Source organism: Tiliqua scincoides, chromosome 8 (genome assembly GCF_035046505.1).
Source record: "Tiliqua scincoides isolate rTilSci1 chromosome 8, rTilSci1.hap2, whole genome shotgun sequence".
Taxonomy (NCBI): Eukaryota; Metazoa; Chordata; class Lepidosauria; order Squamata; family Scincidae; genus Tiliqua; species Tiliqua scincoides.
This window is the reverse complement of record NC_089828.1, coordinates 9,306,073-9,325,516: the sequence shown is the minus strand read 5'-3', so window position 1 is coordinate 9,325,516 and position 19,444 is coordinate 9,306,073. Positions and strand designations below refer to the sequence as shown.

The 19,444-nt window shown below is 55.7% G+C and overlaps 1 protein-coding gene across 1 annotated transcript; it reads left to right on the top strand.

Moving 5' to 3' along the window:
• Positions 1–306: 306 nt before the first annotated feature.
• On the top strand, positions 307–18,565 carry ANPEP (alanyl aminopeptidase, membrane). The gene is made up of 21 exons (XM_066635373.1): positions 307–406; positions 3,536–4,309; positions 5,214–5,356; positions 5,895–6,031; positions 6,210–6,336; positions 6,782–6,936; positions 7,121–7,234; positions 8,058–8,201; positions 8,477–8,542; positions 9,008–9,073; positions 9,854–10,026; positions 10,315–10,391; positions 11,162–11,301; positions 11,623–11,678; positions 12,491–12,638; positions 12,919–13,010; positions 15,938–16,048; positions 16,664–16,831; positions 17,037–17,177; positions 17,280–17,361; positions 18,095–18,565. The coding sequence occupies exons 2-21, from the start codon at positions 3,717–3,719 to the stop codon at positions 18,245–18,247; spliced, it is 2,886 nt and encodes a 961-aa protein (XP_066491470.1). The 5' UTR covers positions 307–406; positions 3,536–3,716; the 3' UTR covers positions 18,248–18,565.
• The last annotated feature ends 879 nt before the right edge of the window (positions 18,566–19,444 follow it).

Sequence of the window (19,444 nt, the reverse complement as noted above, 5' to 3'; positions counted from 1 at the left end):
GTGAGGCCAGGCAGCTGGAGGGGAGGGAGTGTGTGGAGTGGGGAGCAGAGCGGCTCTGGTGTTGTGGGGCAGAGTCCTGCCTGAGAACCGCCATGTGCCACGAGGGAACTCCTCAGCGGGCACAGCTTCAGCCCCCTGGCCTAGATGTCCCGGTGTCGCTCTTGTGGAATGCTGGGCTGAGCCAAGCAGTTGCCAGGCCAGCAGGCTAGGGGTTAAGATGGTGAGGGATCAGCACAGGGCTGGCGACTTCCTCTAGTCTAGAGCCTCAGAAGGAGCCTTCTCCTTGTGACTCATCTGGCGGGAGCAGGCCAGGCTCTATGAACCAGGGCAGCCCCCCAGCCCAGACTGAAGTGGAAGCAGGAGTTCCGACCGGTTTGACCAGCACTCTGGACATGGGGACATCAAGGTGAGTAAGCGGAAGCTCCTGGAGCACCACTCCTGGGCTATCTGGAGGAGGAGGCAGCAGGCGTTCTTGTGAATAGACTGTGTGTGCCTGGGGGAGGGACGGGGCCTCCACAAAGCCAGAGGAAGTGGCTTCTTTCCAGCCGCTTGCACAAGCTGGGACAAGCTGTAGAAAAGGGCTGAATAAGGAACTGAAGTGTACGCACCTCTTTCTGCCCCCTGGAAGAAACTGTGCCCACCCCATTGCCATGCTTGGAGACTGGCACCTGCAAGGTGTCCAGCACTTCTTCTGATCCCAAGCATAACTTTTGAGCCATGTACTTCCACATATGGTAGCCCCACCCCACACTTAGGAACAATAAATGGGGAGGGAGGCTTTTTTTCCTGGAACAAGTCTAGGACCACCCCAGAGAACCCCTATGAGCTTCCAGGACACCGTACCTTGCAAGATGTACTAGGACCTTGCCCAGCCTGGCCCAATGCATTGTTGTTGTGCGACACATGATGCCTCCGTGCCAGATATTCTTCTCTTTGCCAAGGTGTACATGAATAAGGAAGTGGGGGTTGTATCCCCCAAAGAGGCTTTGAACCACCCCGCCTTCTACTCCTGCATGACCAGAAGACTTTGCTCTTTTGTGTCTCTGGCTCAAAAGCATGTTTTGCACATGTCGCTCTCAAGCACGATGCCCCTGTGTTTATGACATTTTCTCTTTCACATGCACCTGTGCAGAAGGTAGGAGCTGTTTTGCATCCCAACATGAGATTTGGATCCCTGGAATCCACAATCCTCCCCTCCCCTGTCAGGAGACTGGCCTTTGAGAGGGGCTGGTCTCATCTTGTTTCCCCGCCCATATGCATGAGCACAATGTCCCCAGGCCAAAGCCAGGAGGGCTGTGCTCCACTCCAGCTCCATGCCTTCCAGCCAATCAAGGCAAAGGGCTGCTGCTTTATGACTCCTTTATTGCTGGTTCTGCTCTTTGAGTGATGACCTTGTTTGCATTTTTACAATGATCTAATGATGTTTAATCTCTTATGATCAAAAGCAATCTTGTGAATGTCTTGCCATTAAAAGGCCAGGGTGCAATCAATACCTGACACCCAGCCTGCGAAGGGTTTACACTATGGAGCTCCCTCTATGAAAGGCCCAGAAAGACAGCCCCACTCCTGAAAGGGAGTTGTTCCCATCCTCCGGTCCCCCTCAAGCTGCCTCTGGATTTGCCCAGTGCGTGGGGCACTTTTCCTGCAATTCCCTCTCCACCTGGGGCCCCCAAGTCCAATAGCCCCCCAGTTGCCTGACTTGTTCCCTCAGCTGGCAGATCCCTAAAGCTTATTTCAGGTGCCAAGCTAGGGACATTCCAATTCCTCATTCAGGCTGCCCAGCAGTTCTAGGGTGAAAACGGAACTGGGAACTAGGAACCAGCTCCAAGCTTCTGGGGCCTCCTCCCACTCCCCTAGGGTATATGTGGGAAAGGGAAGAACACCTGTTTTTCAGACCACACCACCCAACTGCATATGCCCAGGCTCCTCACAGCCTCATGAGATTCTCTGACCTGGAATGTCTGCTCAAGGGGATTAGGACCTGCATATCATCCTTTCGTGAGGGTGGCCAAGTGAGTAAATGCATGGCTAGGAAGGGCTTCTCGAATCCACTGAATGAGGTTGCTCCAGTCACATCCTTGAACACCAGTGGCTACATGGGACCTTCCTCAGCACTGCCCTGAATGCCACAGCAAGGAGAGGAGTGGAGAGAGGCATCCTGGTGCAGGTGTCTGCATTGCTGAGACCAGTGTACTTCTCAGAACAGTGTCAGAAGGGAGGGGAGGGATGCCATGCAGGCTGGGCTGGTAGTCAGGGACTGTCCTGGAACAGCTCAGGAGGGTGAGGCCTGAGGGGTGGAAGTGCTGTTTTCCAGGGTTGGAACCCTTTGGGGAAGGCTCATGTTCTCCCACAACATCAGATTCAGGTGTTTTTTCCCCCCCAAGATGTTGAGAGAGTTTTTAATGGAAGGGGTGCAAATAGCTCTGTTTTAAACGAAGGGAAGAATTGGATTCTGGACTGTCACAGAGTTACGTGGTCCATTGATGATAATTCTGACTGATGAAGATGGTCCAGAATGTTTATATTGTGCCCTGGGAGGCATTTTGAAAGCAACATCAGGAAAACTGGGCCAGCTGAAGCCAATGCTGAGGGGACTGCCAAAATCTGGGGACTTGGGTCAGGATCCTGTGCATGAGAAGAGCTTGGGGAAGGTTGCTGGCCCCTGGGAAGTTCACCCGGGGTACTGAAAAGCCCCTCTGTGGGGCCTTTTGTGCCTCTTTCTGCCCATGTTGTTCATGCATGGGGCATTTGGTGGGCCGCTGTGAGATACAGGAAGCTGGACTAGATGGGCCTATGGCCTGATCCAGTGGGGGCTGTTCTTATGTTCTTATGCAGGAGAGGAAGCAGGAAGCAGCCAAACTGAAGTCACATGGATGCTCTGCCTCACGTAGATTTGACTTCCGTGTTGCAAGCCTGGTCAAGCAAAAGCCAATTTCAACAGGCGGGTGCCACTGCACCCCTGACCAGGGCTGTTTAGCCTCTACTGGAAAACCTCCAGGGGGGGGGGCGAGTCCACAACTACATGTGGCAGGCAGACTGCTCCACTGCCAGGCAGATTTTTCAGTTAGAAAATGCTTTCTTGTGTCTAGCCTGAATCTCCTTCCCTGTAGTTTCTTCCTGTTGATTCTAGTCCTACAGAAAGCAATACCCCTTCTTTCGCCTACCAGCCCAGCAAATACCTGCCCTGGGGACAGCTCTCATGTCTCTCCTTAGCCTCTTGCTCCAGCCAGCTGGGGGGGGGGGGGAAGCCCAAGATCACAGAAGGCTAGAGGAACCCCCCTGCCCGCCCTTGCTCTGTGGCAGAGACATCAGACTGAAAGGGAGAAAGCAGCCCAGCAAGGTCTGGTGACAGAGAAGCAGAAGCCAGAGGGTGCCATGGGAAGGCAGGCTTGCTTCCTGGGCTCCCCAAACCCCAAATGTCCCTGGCAGGAGGCACCCACTGATGACGGGAGGGGAAGGCAGTCACTCAGGCTGCTACTTGGCATGCGTGCAGACCCTGGCATGGACACTCAGTGCCTCATTGCCTCTCCCCCAGGGCGGTTGAAGAAGACAGTGTTGCCAAGCCTGGAGAGCAGCAGTGACCTTCGCCCACCTGCCTGCTCTGTAATAGCTGACTAGTTAAACTCAGGTGAATAAACCTCGGGAGGCAACCTATAAAAGGCTGGTGGGAACCGGCCTGTGGCTCTTTGCCTGGGACTCCCCCTGCTGCCGCCAGGATGGCCAAAGGGTTCTACATCAGCAAGACGCTAGGCATCGTGGGTATCCTCCTTGGCCTGGCTGCTGTGGCCACCATCATCGCCCTTGCGGTTGTCTATGGAAAGGAGAAGCAGAAGCAGAACACCCCTCCAGCTGCCACCACAACAGTGCCAGGCACCAGCATTGCCACAACCCAGCCGCCCAGGCCCTGGGACCGCTGGCGGCTGCCTGAGACCCTGAGGCCCGAGCACTACACGGTCACCCTGCGGCCGTTCCTGCGCCCCAACAGCCAGGGCCTCTATGTGTTCCAGGGCAACAGTTCAGTGCGCTTTTCCTGCCTGGCGCCCACCGACCTCATCCTCATCCACAGCAAGAAGCTGAACTACACTCTCCAAGGGAACTTCCTGGTCTCCCTGACAGGGGTGGTGGGTGCCCCGACACCCAGCATCACAAGCACCTGGCTGAAGACTGAGACTCAGTACCTGGTGGTGCAACTGAGTGGAAACCTCCAGGCGGGCGCATCCTACGAGCTGCACAGCACTTTCACCGGGGAGCTGGCCAGTGACCTGGCGGGCTTCTACCGAAGCGAGTATGTGGAGGATGGAGAAACCAGGTGTGTGAGGTGGAGCAGTGATGGGCAAGGGGGCAGGCTGGGGAAGCCCCCAGGCAGAAATTCATGAGCCTGTCGGAGACTAGCTGGTGGCTGAGAGGAGAGGAGGAGCTCGCACAGGCCTTGGCCATGACAGCCTCTGTAGCCCTGGAGTGCACCAGTATTTACCTGCGGGGGACACTTTTGGCAGGCCAGGCTGGGCTTCACTCCCCTGGGCTTTGCTGACCCCACTCCTCTGGGGTGGTTAGAGAGCCTCCTGTATGTGCCCTGAGGAGAGGGAGGGGGGGAGAAGGGACCTTTCCCAGTGCCCACCCAAAAGTGCAGACCCCCCCCCCCCCAACCGATTCTCCAAGAAGGAAAAGAGACAGGTCCCTGTGTCATCCAGCCACTCCCTGCTCAGTCCTCTGGCCTCTTGCCCAGCACCTGGGAGGATGGGTGTTCTTCCTCCTCCTCTTTGGCCCCTTCCCTTTGTCTTGCACTGGGAGGGGAGCACCAGACCTGCTTTCGTGGGAGATGTGGCTGGCCAGTGCCAGCAGGGAGGAAGCTGCTGCTACTGCGAAGGTGGGCTGCACCCCTGGAAGGCCACCGCAGCAAAGACTGGTGCTGCGCAGGCAGCCCCCTCAGTGCCTGCTCTGGTCCAGGCAGTAGGAAGAGCACCCTGAAGCTGGAAGGGTGGCATGGAGTGCTCCTGGCCAGGCTATCATGATGCAGGCCTGGGGCACCTCTTGCAAGCAGGGGGCCACCACTCCCCTCACTGCCTTTCCCTACCATTTATCCCCTGGTGCTGGTTGAAGGCAGGACTCTTGTGAGGGCCTCCAAAGCATCCTGGCTGAGAGGCAGGCACTGGAGAGATGGAAGCCCATGGAAGCATTGGCCTCCCTGAGCAGCTGCCTCTGTCCCACTGCAGGGTTCTGGCCACCACACAGATGCAGGCAGCCGATGCCCGGAAGGCGTTTCCCTGCTTTGATGAGCCTGCCATGAAGGCCAGCTTCTCCATCCAGCTGATCCACCCCTCCGACCACACGGCCCTCTCCAACATGCCGATCCAGAGTGAGGGGGGGGAGGGAGGGAGGGGGGCTGGATGGGTGGGCCCGAAGCTTCCTGGAGCTCTTCTTATGTTATTATGTTCATACGGGGGGGGGGGGGGCCTGTGGGCTGAGATGGGGGGGGAGACTTGCCTAGTTACAAGCACTGCAGGAAAGGGCCTGGGGGCTGAAGTGGGTCTCCAGGGGAGCAGGAGTTGACCACCACAGGCCAGTCCCAGATTGGCTAGAAAATGCACATGCTGGCCCTGGTGGCCTGCCCTTGCAGTAGAGTACTGAGAGCCAGAAGCCCTGAAGAGTGGTGAGGCAGAGTGCTAGAGAGGAAGTTGGGCTTGGGCTGGAATCCAGTCATCACTGAGGCTTCACGTCTCAGCTCTGTCATTCTGTGGTCACTGGCAGACCTCTGGAAGTGAGCACTGGGTGGGTCTGCCGAGACGGCTCCTGCCTCTCCTTCATGGGCTGTAGGATAGGGCAGGTCTGAAGGGCGGCTGCTTGGCTGGGCTGCAGACTCACATGACGCCCGCGGTTTTGCCACTTCCTTCCAGGCTCCACGGCACTGACCCTGGATGGCGAGCCTTGGAACGTGACCACCTTTGAGCCCACCCCCAGAATGTCCACCTACTTGGTTGCTTTCATTGTCAGTCAGTTCGAGGCTGTGGAGAAGCACCAGGACCACATCTTGGTAGGCGCAGAACAGGGTGGGGGGTGAGACCTCTTGGCCTGACTGGGGCTTGGGGCACCTTCTGTGCCAATATGGCCCCACGGACCCTTCCTGACCTGGCAGCTTGGGGTGCGCCGAGGCTTGGCTCCCAGGCTGGGCACTGGCCCTGACCCTCTCTTGTCTCCTTGGTGCTGCTCAGATTCGGATCTGGGGCCGGCCCGAAGCCATCGCGGAGGGCCAGGGCGCCTACGCCCTCAACGTCACCGGACCCATCCTCAGTTTCTTTGAGAAGCACTATAACACCCCGTATCCTCTGGCCAAGTCAGGTGGGTGAGGGGTAGGAGGGCGGGGCTGATAACCATTTGACTGTATTGATATGGTGGGTGGGCTGAAGAGCCTTGCCATGGGGGCCTCCCCTAACAGCCCTGGGTGTAGTGAAAAGCCCTGATGAAAGTGAGGCTTCCCCCTCCCCCTGAACCGTTTACTGCTGCTGGTTCCTTTGCGGGCCTTCCACTTCCCAACCCCAACCTTTGCCCAGGCAGTGCCAAGAACCTGCTTTTCATTTCCTGCTGCTGAGTGGAGCATTTGCACATGGATCAGGTGCCCATTTGGACATGTCCCGGTGGCATTTCTGCAGCACATTCACCCCATTGGTCAGGGGTGTGGCATGTCGGCAGTTCTTCAGGGCCTTGGTTCTGCTAGGAGCCCAAGGCCTTAAAACAAAGGATCCCTGATCGGGGGGTACTAATAGGGCCTTCTCTTCCCACCCAGACCAGGTTGCACTCCCAGATTTCAATGCAGGAGCCATGGAGAACTGGGGGTTGGTGACCTACCGTGAGAATTCCCTGCTCTTCGACCCCCTCTTCTCCTCCATCGGCAACCAGGAGCGGGTGGTGACCGTCATTGCACACGAGCTTGCCCACCAGGTACTCAGTCTCAACCTCTCCTGACTCTCCTGCTGGCCAGCCCAGGGACTTCTGCCCATTTTCTCTGGCCACTGTCTGAGCAGCCCCCTCACCATAGGATGCGAGACATTAATCCCGCCAGGTGCCCCCCCCGTTTCATATTTGGGGAGAACTCTGTGGCTGACTCACTTCTGCCTCTTTCCAGTGGTTTGGGAACCTGGTGACCCTCCGTTGGTGGAATGACCTGTGGCTGAACGAAGGCTTTGCCTCGTACGTGGAGTATCTAGGTGCCGACGCAGCTGAGCCCACCTGGAGCATTGTAAGTTCTCCTTGTCGGGTGGAATAGGGCCGGGTGGTGCCTGCCTAGTTGGCTGGCTGCCTGGCCATGTGGCTTCAAGTTGGTGGCCACGATGCCAAGCCACATCAAGGACATCCAGCAGCCTGGTGAGGGGAACCGCACTTGAGCCCACATAAAGGTGGAGCCAACTTTTGGCAATTTTGGCAGCCAAGCTTCTTGCCACTGCCACCCCAGCTCCCTGGATGTGAGTTCTCTGATGGGGCCGAAATGCACCCCTGCTCAAAAAAGGAGAATTCCCATGGCTCCTGAAAATCACACTGGTTTCAAGCCATATGGGGAGAGCATATGGGGGAAATCCTTCAGTGCACCAGCCTCAGTCTCAGGTCAGGGCTGTAATGTGGTTGCCCCAGCAGCTGGCATATAGGGTATAGGCGGGGCTAGGAAGGCACAGGGGGCTTGAGTCCTAGAGCAGCAGGTGCCTCTCTGGCTGGAGTCGGCCATGAACTTCCTTCCCTGGTGGGTGGCCTTGGTCTGGTCTCTCCCCCCTCTCAGCTGCAGCCTTCCCCACGTGCTGTGAGGAGAGAAGCCCACTGGACACAGAGACGAGAGGTGCAACACGCTTTACCCACTCAAAGGTGGCACACTCTGCAAAGGCCACATGCTGCTGCTGGTGCCTTCTCCAGTCACCATATTGGTCGGCTGTGAGCTTGGCCCAGCTCCTTGGGCCTCCTTGGGCCAGCCACAGCCCCTTATACTGGCCTCCCTCACAAAGCTGTCGTGACGATAAACAGAGATAACTCCTCCCACCACACCAAAAGTCATATTCTAAGGAACTGATTTGCAGAAAGACCTGGTGGTGTCCAACGAAATGTACCGTGTGATGGCCACCGATGCACTGGTTTCCTCGCACCCGCTCTCCTTTCGGGAGGACGAAATCAACACTCCGGCCCAGATCAGCGAAGTCTTTGACTCCATTGCCTATAGCAAGGTGAGGCTGTGCAGAAAGGGCAGGGGGATCCTTATCCTCCCACCCCTGTTCTTGGGCAAGGCTGGGAGCTGTGGCCCCTTTGTCCCCCACAATGTTTCCAGCTTCCATGAGTTCCATCCAAACCTTGAATGGGGTGGGGATGAGAAACCTTGGGGTGGGGATGAGAAGGAGGGGATGGCTGTACTGCCCGGGATTCTGGGCCTTTTCCGGTGGTAGGTGGGTGGGTGGGAGGCAATCCTGGGTCTCCCTTTATGACCCCTCTTCTCTTGCTGCAGGGGGCAGCAGTTCTGCGCATGCTCTCAGAATTTCTCACTGAGGATCGATTTAAAAGGGGTCTGCAGGTAAGGCCTGGGCCAGGATGGCACTGGGGTATCTCATTCAAGGAGTTCCTGGGACACCAAGGCTTCCTGTTCCATCATCAGCTGTAGACAGTGCTCAGAGCCAGTTGTTGTCCACAAGGCAGTTGCAACGAAGGGCCACTCTTCACATTTCACCCACTCATTTCAATGGCCATCCTGTGTCAGGCATTAATGTATCATCAGAGGATCGGTGACCTTCCGCCACCCAGACAAGGAAGAGCCAAGGGGGCAAAAGGCGGGTGTGTTGTTGGGGTGGGGGAGGAGCTAGCTGCAGGATGTGCAGCATGCATGCCAAGAGGTTGGCAGTTTCTGCCCCCTCCGGACTTCCTTCTGCTGAGGTAACTCACCTGTTGAGCGCAAGCCTACCCTGGGGCTAATTCTATCCAAAAGCTGAGGCTGCACCTGAAGCAAAGGCTCTGTCTTATCTGAATCTCTTGTGCCCCACAGTCCTACCTGCACACCTTCCAGTACAACAACACCATCTATGACGACCTCTGGGTTCACCTGCAAGCGGTATGTGCCAAAGCCCCCTTTGGCTTTCCCCATCAGGTGCATGTCTATTCAGACGTAAGCCCCTGTGAGCTCAATGGGGCTTACTCCCAGGGAAGCATATACAGGATTGCAGCCTGAGAGGCCCGCAAGTTGAACACAAGCCAGGAGAACAGAGCGACTGTAGGAAAGGCCAGCACAGTGCCGGGCTGTGTTAGCAGAGGTACAGAGTCCACATCACAAGGCATAGCAGTTGCCAGGCCACTCTGCACTGCTCAGGTTTCACTTGGAATGCTAGGGCACCACACTTTAAGAAGGACGTGGATAAGCTGCAACAAATCAGAGGAGGGCGCTGAGATGGTGCAACCAGGGCCTGTGAGGAACGGTTTAGAGAGCTTGGTACATTTCGTCTGGAGAAGACGTGGGAGCCCCCTCTGGCACCCGAAGGGCTGTCATAGTGAAGGGGGGAGGGCTTGCTTCCTGTGGCCCCCAGAGCAGGACTAGAACCAGGGGTTGAAGTGCCAGGGAAGGAGATTTAGGCCCGGCATGAGGAAGAATTTTCTAACTGCAAGAGCTGTCTGGCACTGGAATGGTCTGCCTTGTGCAGTTGTGGGCACAATTGTGGTGGACAGGCCTACCACCGGCTGTGAGCCACAATGGCTGTGTGAGACCTCTGGATCCAGTGGCACTGTGCAAGAGCAGCAGACCACAGAGAGGAGGCTGTTCTAGAGCTGGGGCCCAGCTGGAGTGAGTGACTCCTCTTTGGGCCCCCTCACCTCTTCTTCCCCACCTTGGGCCAGGCAGGCAGTCGACGCAGATGGCTTTGCGCTCCCGGCCACTGTCAAGAAGATCATGGACACCTGGACCTTGCAGATGGGCTTCCCTGTGCTAACTGTGAACACGACCACTGGCAGTGTTTCCCAGAGGCATTTCCTGTTGGACCCCAACTCCACTGTGGAGCGTCCCTCAGAATTCGAGTGAGCAGGGAGTTCCAGCTGCCAGATTGCAAGGGGAGGCTCCAGAGCTCAGGCTGAAGGGATGCAGAGGGATGGGGGGGGGGGAGAGAATCTCATGGAGCCTCTTGGGATCTGTGGCCCCCTACTGGTGCCACTACATTTTCCACACACACAACCCCATTGCCGGGCTGGTTCCCCTGGCCTCTTGCAGCCTCCTCAGAGGCCGCTGATGTCTTCTGCTGATGAGCCAGTGTAAGGTCAAGGAGAGACCGTTCCTCTCTGTCTGTCTGTCTGTCTGTCTGTCTGCAGTTACAACTGGATCATTCCAGTCTCCTGGATGACTTCAGATAACAAGGATGGCATGTACTGGCTCAGCACCACAACGGGTACTGCTGCTCACTTCCACTGTCCTCTCCCCCCCCCCCCATTTATTTCTTCATGAGATCTTTGTCCTGCTGAACCAGCAGGATGGGCTCAGAGCAGCTCACTACAGAGCACCTCAGCTGTCACAGGGGTGCACAGACCAATCGCTTCCTTGGAAGTTGCTGGGTGCTCATTTCTTAAGCCAGTACCATGAAGAGGAGAGTTCTCAGAGTATAACCTGCTTGGCCACACTAGCTGTGGGGGGTGGTTGTGTGCTGCAGGCCAGCCAGTGAGTTGCAGTCAAGTGGGCAACGGCTGTTCCGCCATGGCCATACTGAGCCCCCAGTGCACATGTGGCCAATTGCACATTCTGCTGACTGGGGCTGGGGGGGGGGAGAACATGAGCATGCTGATGGTGGGTGACAGGAGACAGCCGCTTGCTGGCCACCTGTCCTGAAAACCTCATCAGCTGCAGGCTCTGAATAGGGTGGGGCTTCTAGGGTGGCCCATCAACAGCGCAGGAGAAATGGACGGAGGCATTCCCCCCCCCCCAGGTTTCCATCGTTTCTAGGGCATCTTAGGCAGAGCAGCAGCAGCCCACCTCAGCAAATGCACAGAGTCACCTGGCCACTAGAGCAGAACAAGCAGGGATAAATAGAGAAGGAAAGGCAATAGCCACGAGGGAGGTCCTGCTGGTGACTGTTCAGCCTGAAGTGTGGATGCTGCTCAGAGAAGCACAGTGGCTGCCTCTAGTGTGTGACCCTCCCTCAGACCATGCCTCTACCTCCTGCAGCCACAAATCCGGACTTCTCCATTGCTGGCGGGCCTAGCCAGTGGCTGCTCCTCAACCTCAATGTGACGGGCTACTTCCGGGTGAACTATGACCAGAACAACTGGGACCGGCTCATGCAGCAGCTGGAGAATCAACATCAGGTCAGCAAGGAACTGCCCAAGGCCGGGGTTGGGCTCACATATACCCCTTTAGCCCTGCTTCTGCCCCAGTGATAAGGCCTGCAGGGCAGGCTGGCTCTGGGGGTCTGGGACAGTGAGAAGGCCACAGACCTGCTGCAGTGGCATATGCTCCTCTCTGGCCCCTCCTCGTCCTCACTCCCCTGCACCAGCTCCTCTGTGGCTGCTGAGCCCCACCCCAGGTTTCCTCCTCAGCCCCCCCCCCCGCTTCTCCCTCCCCTCCTCTTCCTTGCCTGCTTTCACCCCTGCTCTGGACTCAGCTGCTCCCCTCCTGCTGTTTTCCAGACTATCACCATTCTAAACCGCGCTCAGATAATGGATGATGCCTTCAACCTGGCCAGGTGAGAAGCCTGTTCTTTCCCCCTTATTGGGGATCCCTGCCAGATTGTCCCCATCTGTCTCTGTGCTCAAAGCCGGGACCCCCATCAAGTCACCCCAATGACTCTGTCCCGTCTGCCTGTGCAAGCCACATGTGTGCCCCCTGCGGCAGGGTGGGGATGCTGCTAGACCTCTGCATCACCGCAGGCTGGAGCAGCCCGTGGTTGGTGCCCGTGCAGGGAAACCTGCTGTGGCAGTGGTGAAAGGGTGCCCGGCATAGTATCAGGAGTGCTCTTTGGCTTCACGCGTTCCGAAGCTCACTCCGGGCACTGCAGAGCGATGCACAGATCAAGGAGTTGTGCACTAAGCTGGGACAAGCTTCCCATGAAGTGGCTTAGAAGGAAAGTTGGAGGAGTGGCAAACTCACAAGCACCCCACACCTGTCCACCACCCTCCACCTGCAACGCCATCTGGCACTGAGAGTGAGAGGAAAGGAGAGTGGGGCAACAGCAGCACCACTGCTGGAGTGGAAGAAGAGAACCGTGCCATGGCTGCTGTTGCCATGGCCTCCTCACTCTCCCTGCCCCCTGGCCTTCTGCTTGTGGCCTCCACCAGGCTCCTGTTTCAAATGAGGAGGTTTAGTGGTGGAGGGCCGTGTGGTATATGTCCTGGCATGGAGGCTGACCTGGAAGTCCCTGCTGCTTAGGAGCACGGTGTGGGGGGGGGGCGCCTTGTGGGCAGGGCTGCCTGCCCTACAGTGGAGGGGAAGGCATTGGCCTTGGCTTGCCCCCCCATGCCCCCTCTACTCTGAGTGGGCCCTGTGTCCCACCTCTAGGGCAAAGCACGTCTCCACCGTATTGGCCCTGAACTCTACACGCTACCTGGCCAAGGAGAGGGACTACCTGCCTTGGGATGCTGCGCTCAGCAATCTGGGCTACTTCAGGATCATGTTTGACCGCAGCGAAGTCTACGGGCCCATGAGGGTGAGTCCTTCCCATGCAGGCCTGCCCAGGACCAGAGAGCAGGTGTGGCACCGAAGGCCACTGGTGCTCCCTTGCCAAGAGCCTGGGGGGCTGGAGGAGAGGCCATGGCTTCCCCTGTGCCTGGAGACTTGCCTAGGTCTTCTTTCTATCTCCTAAGGGAGGCAAGATGGTGCCTGCAGAAGGGGGCCTGCTGGAAGGGCAGCAGCAGGGGCAGGGTCCCAGGCAGGTGCCTGCCTCCAGCCTGCACTGTGCCAAGCTCTGCCCTGCTCTCCTTTTGCAGAAATACATCCAGAAGCAGGTCACCCCCCTCTTCCACTATTTTCGGGACCTCACTTTTAACTGGACTGAAATCCCAGCCGGCCTGATGGATCAGTGAGTCTCCCCTGGGGCCAGGAGGGAGGGCGGAGGCAGTAGTGTCACAAGGGTTTGCATCACCTGGTGCAGGAGACCAGCACACCACCAACATAATGGACCTCCTCCCATGCAGTGGGCATGGCAACACCCCCAGGCAGTGGGTGTGGTGTTGCATCATCGCCTCACCCCCACATCATCGTCCGTCCGTCCCCCGCATCAAGATTAAATTACACTGTCATACACACAGCCTAAATGTATGTAGCAGTGTTTCTCAAATTGTGGGTCAGGACCCACTAGGTGAGCCACGAGCCACATTTAGGAAGGGATAGGATGGTTCTTCTTTATTTTAAATATATTTTTAGACATATAATAATAATAATAATAATAATAATAATAATAATAATAATAATAATAATAATAATAATAATAATACAGGTATTTATATACTGCCTTTCTTGGTCGTCAGATTTCTCCTCAGAGTTTAATTCAGGGCGGTTTACGTGGGCAGGCTGTTCTAAACCCCCGTAGGGATTTTTACAATTGAAGAAAGGTTCTGTCTTTCAAGAACCACAACATTTCAGACAGATCTTTTCTGATCTGGTATCACATTCTGGCCTCCAGTTCCTCCCACGCAAGCTGACAAGCAGCTCCTTCATCTCTCACTTGAAGGGCGGCCAAGACGCTTCTTCGCTCACACCAAAGAGCAGGTGGAATAACTCAGCTCGGCTTGTCAGCTGCTTCAAGGTCTCGCCATTCACGGTGCTGGTGGCCTCTAACTGGCGACCTTCGGATGTTATCTTCAGGCAAACGGAGGCTCTACCCTCTAGACCAGACCTCCTACAATATACTTACTGTAAACTTTAGATTTACTTAGGGCACAATCAGTGATGTGGGGGGGGGGATTTGCTGCATGGGTAGCAGTCTACCCTCCATATCTACTTTACCCAGGCTTCACGCCCTGGAGAGGACACTGTTCCAGAACCACTATTCAGAGCACGATACCATAGTCTTCCGAGACTGAAGGATGCCAACATTGAGGGCACAATCCTAACACGACTTGCATCGACCCAGGAGTGTTACAAAAGTGCCATAAAGGACTTTTGTGCCACTCGTTGGGGAGATCAGCCCCTGCCAATGCAGGTCCCAGGGAGAGGGTTAGTTGCACTGGCCAAGCTCAGCTGACACAGGGATCTGGGATGGTGGGGAGAAAGTGGGAGGGAGGCATTTTGGGTCAGGGGAGGGTGGGTTGTGGGTGTTCCCAGGGCAGTTGGGTGGGCAGGGAGTGGGAGGCGGGGCCAGGATCCAGCATTTATGCCAGATCCTAACCCTGTTCCTGGGCAGCCCAGAGCAGTCCCAGGCTGCTCAGATTTGTACTTCTTCTTGAGGTGGCACAGATCCGAGTAGGCTCACTAGGGCTGCTGCTGCTTTACCTGGGGTAAGGGGGAGCAATTCCCCTTGCCCTGGACTGAGCTGCTTTCAGCCCCAATCCTGCCTTAGATGCAGCGCAGGCCTGCCAGCCAACCTACTCCAGGCAAGGTTAGGATTGCACTGTTACTTAATCAGATTTGATTTTTTTCATATGGGGGTGTTAAAAAATTTTCTACTTGATGATGTTACTTTTGGCCATGACATCACTTCTAGGTTAATGGCATCACTTCCAGTGGGTTCCAAAAGATTGTCATTCTAAAAAGTGAGTCCCTGTGCCAAAACGTTTGAGAACCACTGGTATGCATTTATGTATTTATTTCTGTAAAAATGAACAGGAACAAATACAGAAACATGCAGTCCTGACTGATCCTCAAATCTCTTCAGAAATGAGGCAGAACAAATAAAATGCACAGACAGTGCAATGCTTGGTGAGCAACTCCAGAGGCGTCGCTAGGGTTTGGTCAACCTGTGAGAGAGCTCATTGCACCTCCATGATGGACCTCCTCCCGTACCAGACCATAAATTACAATATCATACTCACAGCCTAAATGCAGTGGCCTCACTTGGATTGGTGTAACCCTCCCCCATTAACTTTATTTATTTAAATAATAACAGTGCAGGTCACCCAACAAACCAGGAACCAAAAAAAAAACCATTGGCTAACTTGATGCCATGCACACAACTGAATAAGAATGCTAGTATTAGCTCTGAGATATGGAAATGAGATTCATACTAACACCTTATTGGTTCCCTGCTGTGTCATAGCAACACCTCATTGGCTCTTGGAACAATCAATATCATTGGTCAGTTTTGAGTTAAGAAATTCCACTTTTTGTTACATAAGGCAGTTGTGTTTTCCTTTTCTGGGTTTTTTTTGGCTATAGATGATGATGATGATGATGATGATGATTAACAGTATTTATATACCGCTTTTCAACTAAAAGTTAACAAAGCGGTTTACAGAGAAAATCAAATAACTAAATGGCTCCCAGTCCCAAAAGGGCTCACAATCTAAAAAGATGCAAAAGAATACCAGCAGACAGCCACTAGAACAGACACTGCTGGGGTGAGGTGGGCCAGTTACTCTCCCCCTGCTAAAAAAAGAGAAGCAATAGGTGTTTCAACACAGATTGCTTCATTGCATTCTGCAGGAAATTCTACATCATCTGATGTATAACATGATGGTATTATTTGAAAATACCAAGATTTCACAATTTTGGCCAGTAGTGGTGTCAACCCCCCCCCCCGTGTGTCACTTGGTGCAACCCAGACCCCCCCCTGCATCCCCTAGTGATGCCACTGGGGGGAGCCAGGACGTGCTGGTGGGTGGGCAGGCAAGGCTTGTTGGGGGAGCCCTGAGAAGTCCCTTTTCCCACAAGCGTCCTGTGGTCCAGCCCAGAAGGTGTGGGGAAGGAAGTGCTGCCAAGCAGTCCTTTCGATGGGCTCAAGCAGCAAAGGATGAGGAGGCAACAGCTCTACTGGCCTCTCTTCCTGATGGAACCCTCTGCATTGTGCAGGTATAACGAGATCCTTGCCATCAGCACTGCCTGCTCCTATGGCATCCCTGAGTGTGAGGCCCTCGCCACGGAGCTCTTCAACACCTGGAAGAAGAACCCCAGCACCAACAGGTGGGGGCTGCCTCTGCCCTGCCCTCCCCAGCTGTCTGGTGGCTTCAGGAAGGGACTGGAGGGCCCTAAGGTTGAGAGATGAGGCCTCGGGGCCCTTCACTTGTTGCCTAGAAGGAACAGGCTCTGTTCACCGAGGAGGAGAGAGGGGCCTCCCACTCACCAGTCCTGGTTCAAAGGCAGAGCAGTGGCAGGACTCCAGGGGCCGGGAGGGCTTCTCCCTTCCTAACAGCGGCCTCCTGGAAATGCCTGGGTGGGCCCCATGATCTGAGCTCCTCCTCCCAGCTGCTAGTGAAGGGTCCCCCCATCCCCCAAGCACTGAGTATGCTTGTGGACAGTCCATGGCTGCAGCTACCCTGCAGCTCCTGGGTAGCCCTGCACCAGCTGCGCATTGTGAGTCCAGCTCTTGGGTGGCCCCAGGAGAGCCTGCAGGATGAGTGTGGGGAGATAAGTGTGTCCAAGCGCTCAATCAAAGTGTGGTATCAAACATGGTACCAAAGAGGCCTGAGGAGGCGGAGGCTGGGTTTTGATTGACCCAGGAGCTGTACAGCCCCAGCCAGACCTCTTCGTCCCACCCTGGACTTCCATCCCCTAACACTCAGCCCTTCTCCCCCTTAGCATCCCCCCCAACCTGCGATCTACCATCTACTGCAACGCCATCGCCACCGGCGGGGAGGAAGCCTGGGACTTTGCCTGGAAGATGTTCCTGAATGCCACCGTGGTCTCGGAGGCTGACAAGCTCCGTGGAGCTCTGACCTGCAGCCGGGAACCCTGGATCCTCCAGAGGTGGGGGGGGGGCCCGACCACCCATGGGGTGGGTGGGCCAAGCCAACTCTGGGAGTCCAGTCTGAGACCCCGAAGGTTGTGTGGCCTGAATCCCGACCCCCATGAGATGTACAGCTGCGGAGCATGAGGGGAGGAGTGAGGGTTGGGCAACAGTGGGACAGAATCTGGGGCCAGCTCATGGATGTGCCCCAATCCTGACTGACAGGTACCTCCAGTGGACCCTGGACCCCAGCAAGATCCGCCGGCAGGATGCCACCTCCACCATCAACAGCATTGCCAGCAACGTAGTCGGGCAGGGCCTGGTGTGGGACTTTGTGCGAGCCAACTGGGAGACACTCTTCACCCAGTGAGTGTGTGTGTGTGGGGGGGGGGTGGATGGCGTGGGGGGGGTGGGAGGAGGAGACCTGCTCTTGCTGACCCTGTTCTCCCTAACATCTTCTAATGCCAGGTACGGTGGAGGCTCCTTCTCCTTCGCTAGTCTCATCCAGGCTGTGACACAGAGGTTTGCCTCTGAATTTGAGCTCAAGCAGGTAAGTGCTGTGTGGGGGAGGGGGGCAGGTGGCTCTGTTCTTGGTGTGCAGCTGGCCCTGCTCCACCTCGCCCCTCCCTTCCAGCTGCCAATCACTACATGGCTTCTTAATAATCCACTCACTCACCCACTCACTCACCCAGGCCTGCATGGCCCTTGTTCTCTTGCTGGGCCCATGACAGGATGTCCCTTGCCTGGAACTGCCTCCCCACCTCAGCCCTCTTCTTCCCAGCCTTTGAGCCCTCCTCTTCACTGTCTCTTGCTCCCACTGTAGACTCCCCTCTGACTTTCCTCTCCTTCTGACTCATCCAGACCTTGGCTCTTCACTTTTATGCCTCCTTATGGTCTAGCTCTCCCCCCCCCCTTTGTGCAACTTCTCCTCTGCTGTCCCCCATTTAAGCTGTGGAATTTCCCCCCTCCTGCTTAAGCCATTTCTCACTTAAGCCCCCCTCACTTAAGTGAGCCATTTCTCACTTAAGCCCCCCTCCTCACTTAAGCCATTTCTGCCCAATGTTGTTTATATGCAACAGGGGTCAAATGTGTACACCTGTGTGCTGTGCAGAAATGTGTTAAGACACCCCCAGGGGAGTGGTTGCTCCTGTGCTCCCAACGGAAGCCCATTCCTGTCCCTTTCCGTGGCCCTGTCTCAGTTTGTCACCTCATCCCTGTTCACCAAGGCTGAGAGGAAGGTGACTGGCAGTGATCCCCCCCTCTCTTTATGTCCCTCCGGACAGCTGGAGCAGTTCCAGGCAGACAATGCCCACGTGGGGTTCGGCTCGGGAACTCGCGCTCTGCAGCAGGCCTTGGAGAAGACCAAGACCAACATGAAGTGGGTGGCAGAGAACAAGGTTCCCGTCCTCCAATGGTTTGAGAGGGAGACCCAGTAGTGGGTGTTCTTGCTCCCTGCTGAATCTGCCTTCTCCTGCGAAGACCCCTGCTGCGCTGGGCATGCCCATGGACCTTGCCAGGGCCTCTTCATACCCTTCACTTGGGGCCCCACAGTGCATGCCCAGCCTGCCCTTCCCGTACACTCCCTTCTCCGGCCTTCCATGATGCCTTGCAATGACTCCTCTGTCTGTGTGTCCAAGGTGCTTGCTGTGGCACAGCTGGCTCTGTGCTCTGCTGTGCTTCCACGATGCCTTGCACTGCTAAGTGGCACTCTCTAGCATTGCTTGTTTGGAGGAGTATCTCAGGGGTCCTGAAAAGGGGGGATGTACTCGGTCTCCCACTGTGACATCCCCCCATGCAGCACATTCTGTATAGTTTTGTAAACCCAACTTTGTAAATTAAAATACCTCTTCAACTGTATGTCCAGCTGCACAAGTATGTGTGGAGGGTGTAGTTATTCTGATTTTAATTGATTTCAACAATTTCTGAGAAACCTGAGAAGACAGAGGCTCTCTGAACTCTGTCCGAGTTCAGCTTCACTCGGAGAGGAGCAAACTCTTGCAACTGTTGTGGATGTGAAGAAAAATGTGGAAATAGGGAATAGATGTGAAATTTTCCAGCAGGACAAAGTTCCAAACAACACAGTCCTGGAACGAGCTGGAATCCCCAGCGTGTATACACTGCTGAAACAGAGACGCCTGCGTTGGCTTGGTCATGTTGTGAGAATGGGTGATGGTCGGATCCCAAAGGATCTCCTCTATGGAGAACTTGTGCAGGGAAAGCGCCCTACGGGTAGACCACAGCTGCGCTACAAGGATATCTGCAAGAGGGATCTGAAGGCCTTAGGAGTGGACCTCAACAGGTGGGAAACCCTGGCCTCTGAGCATTCTGCTTGGAGGCAGGCTGTGCAGCATGGCCTTTCCCACTTTGAAGAGACACTTTGTCAACAGACTGAGGCAAAGAGCCAAAGAAGGAAGGCCAATAGCCAGGGAGACAGACCAGGGACACACTATACTTGCTCCCAGTGTGGAAGGGATTGTTACTCCCGAATTGGCCTTTTCAGCCACACTAGATGCTGTGCCAGAACCACCATTCAGAGCACGATACCATAGTCTTTCGAGACTGAAGGTTGCCAATAACAGAGGGGGAGAGAGAGTGCATGCCCCTTCTGTGCATAAGCAAGAGGACTGTTGCTA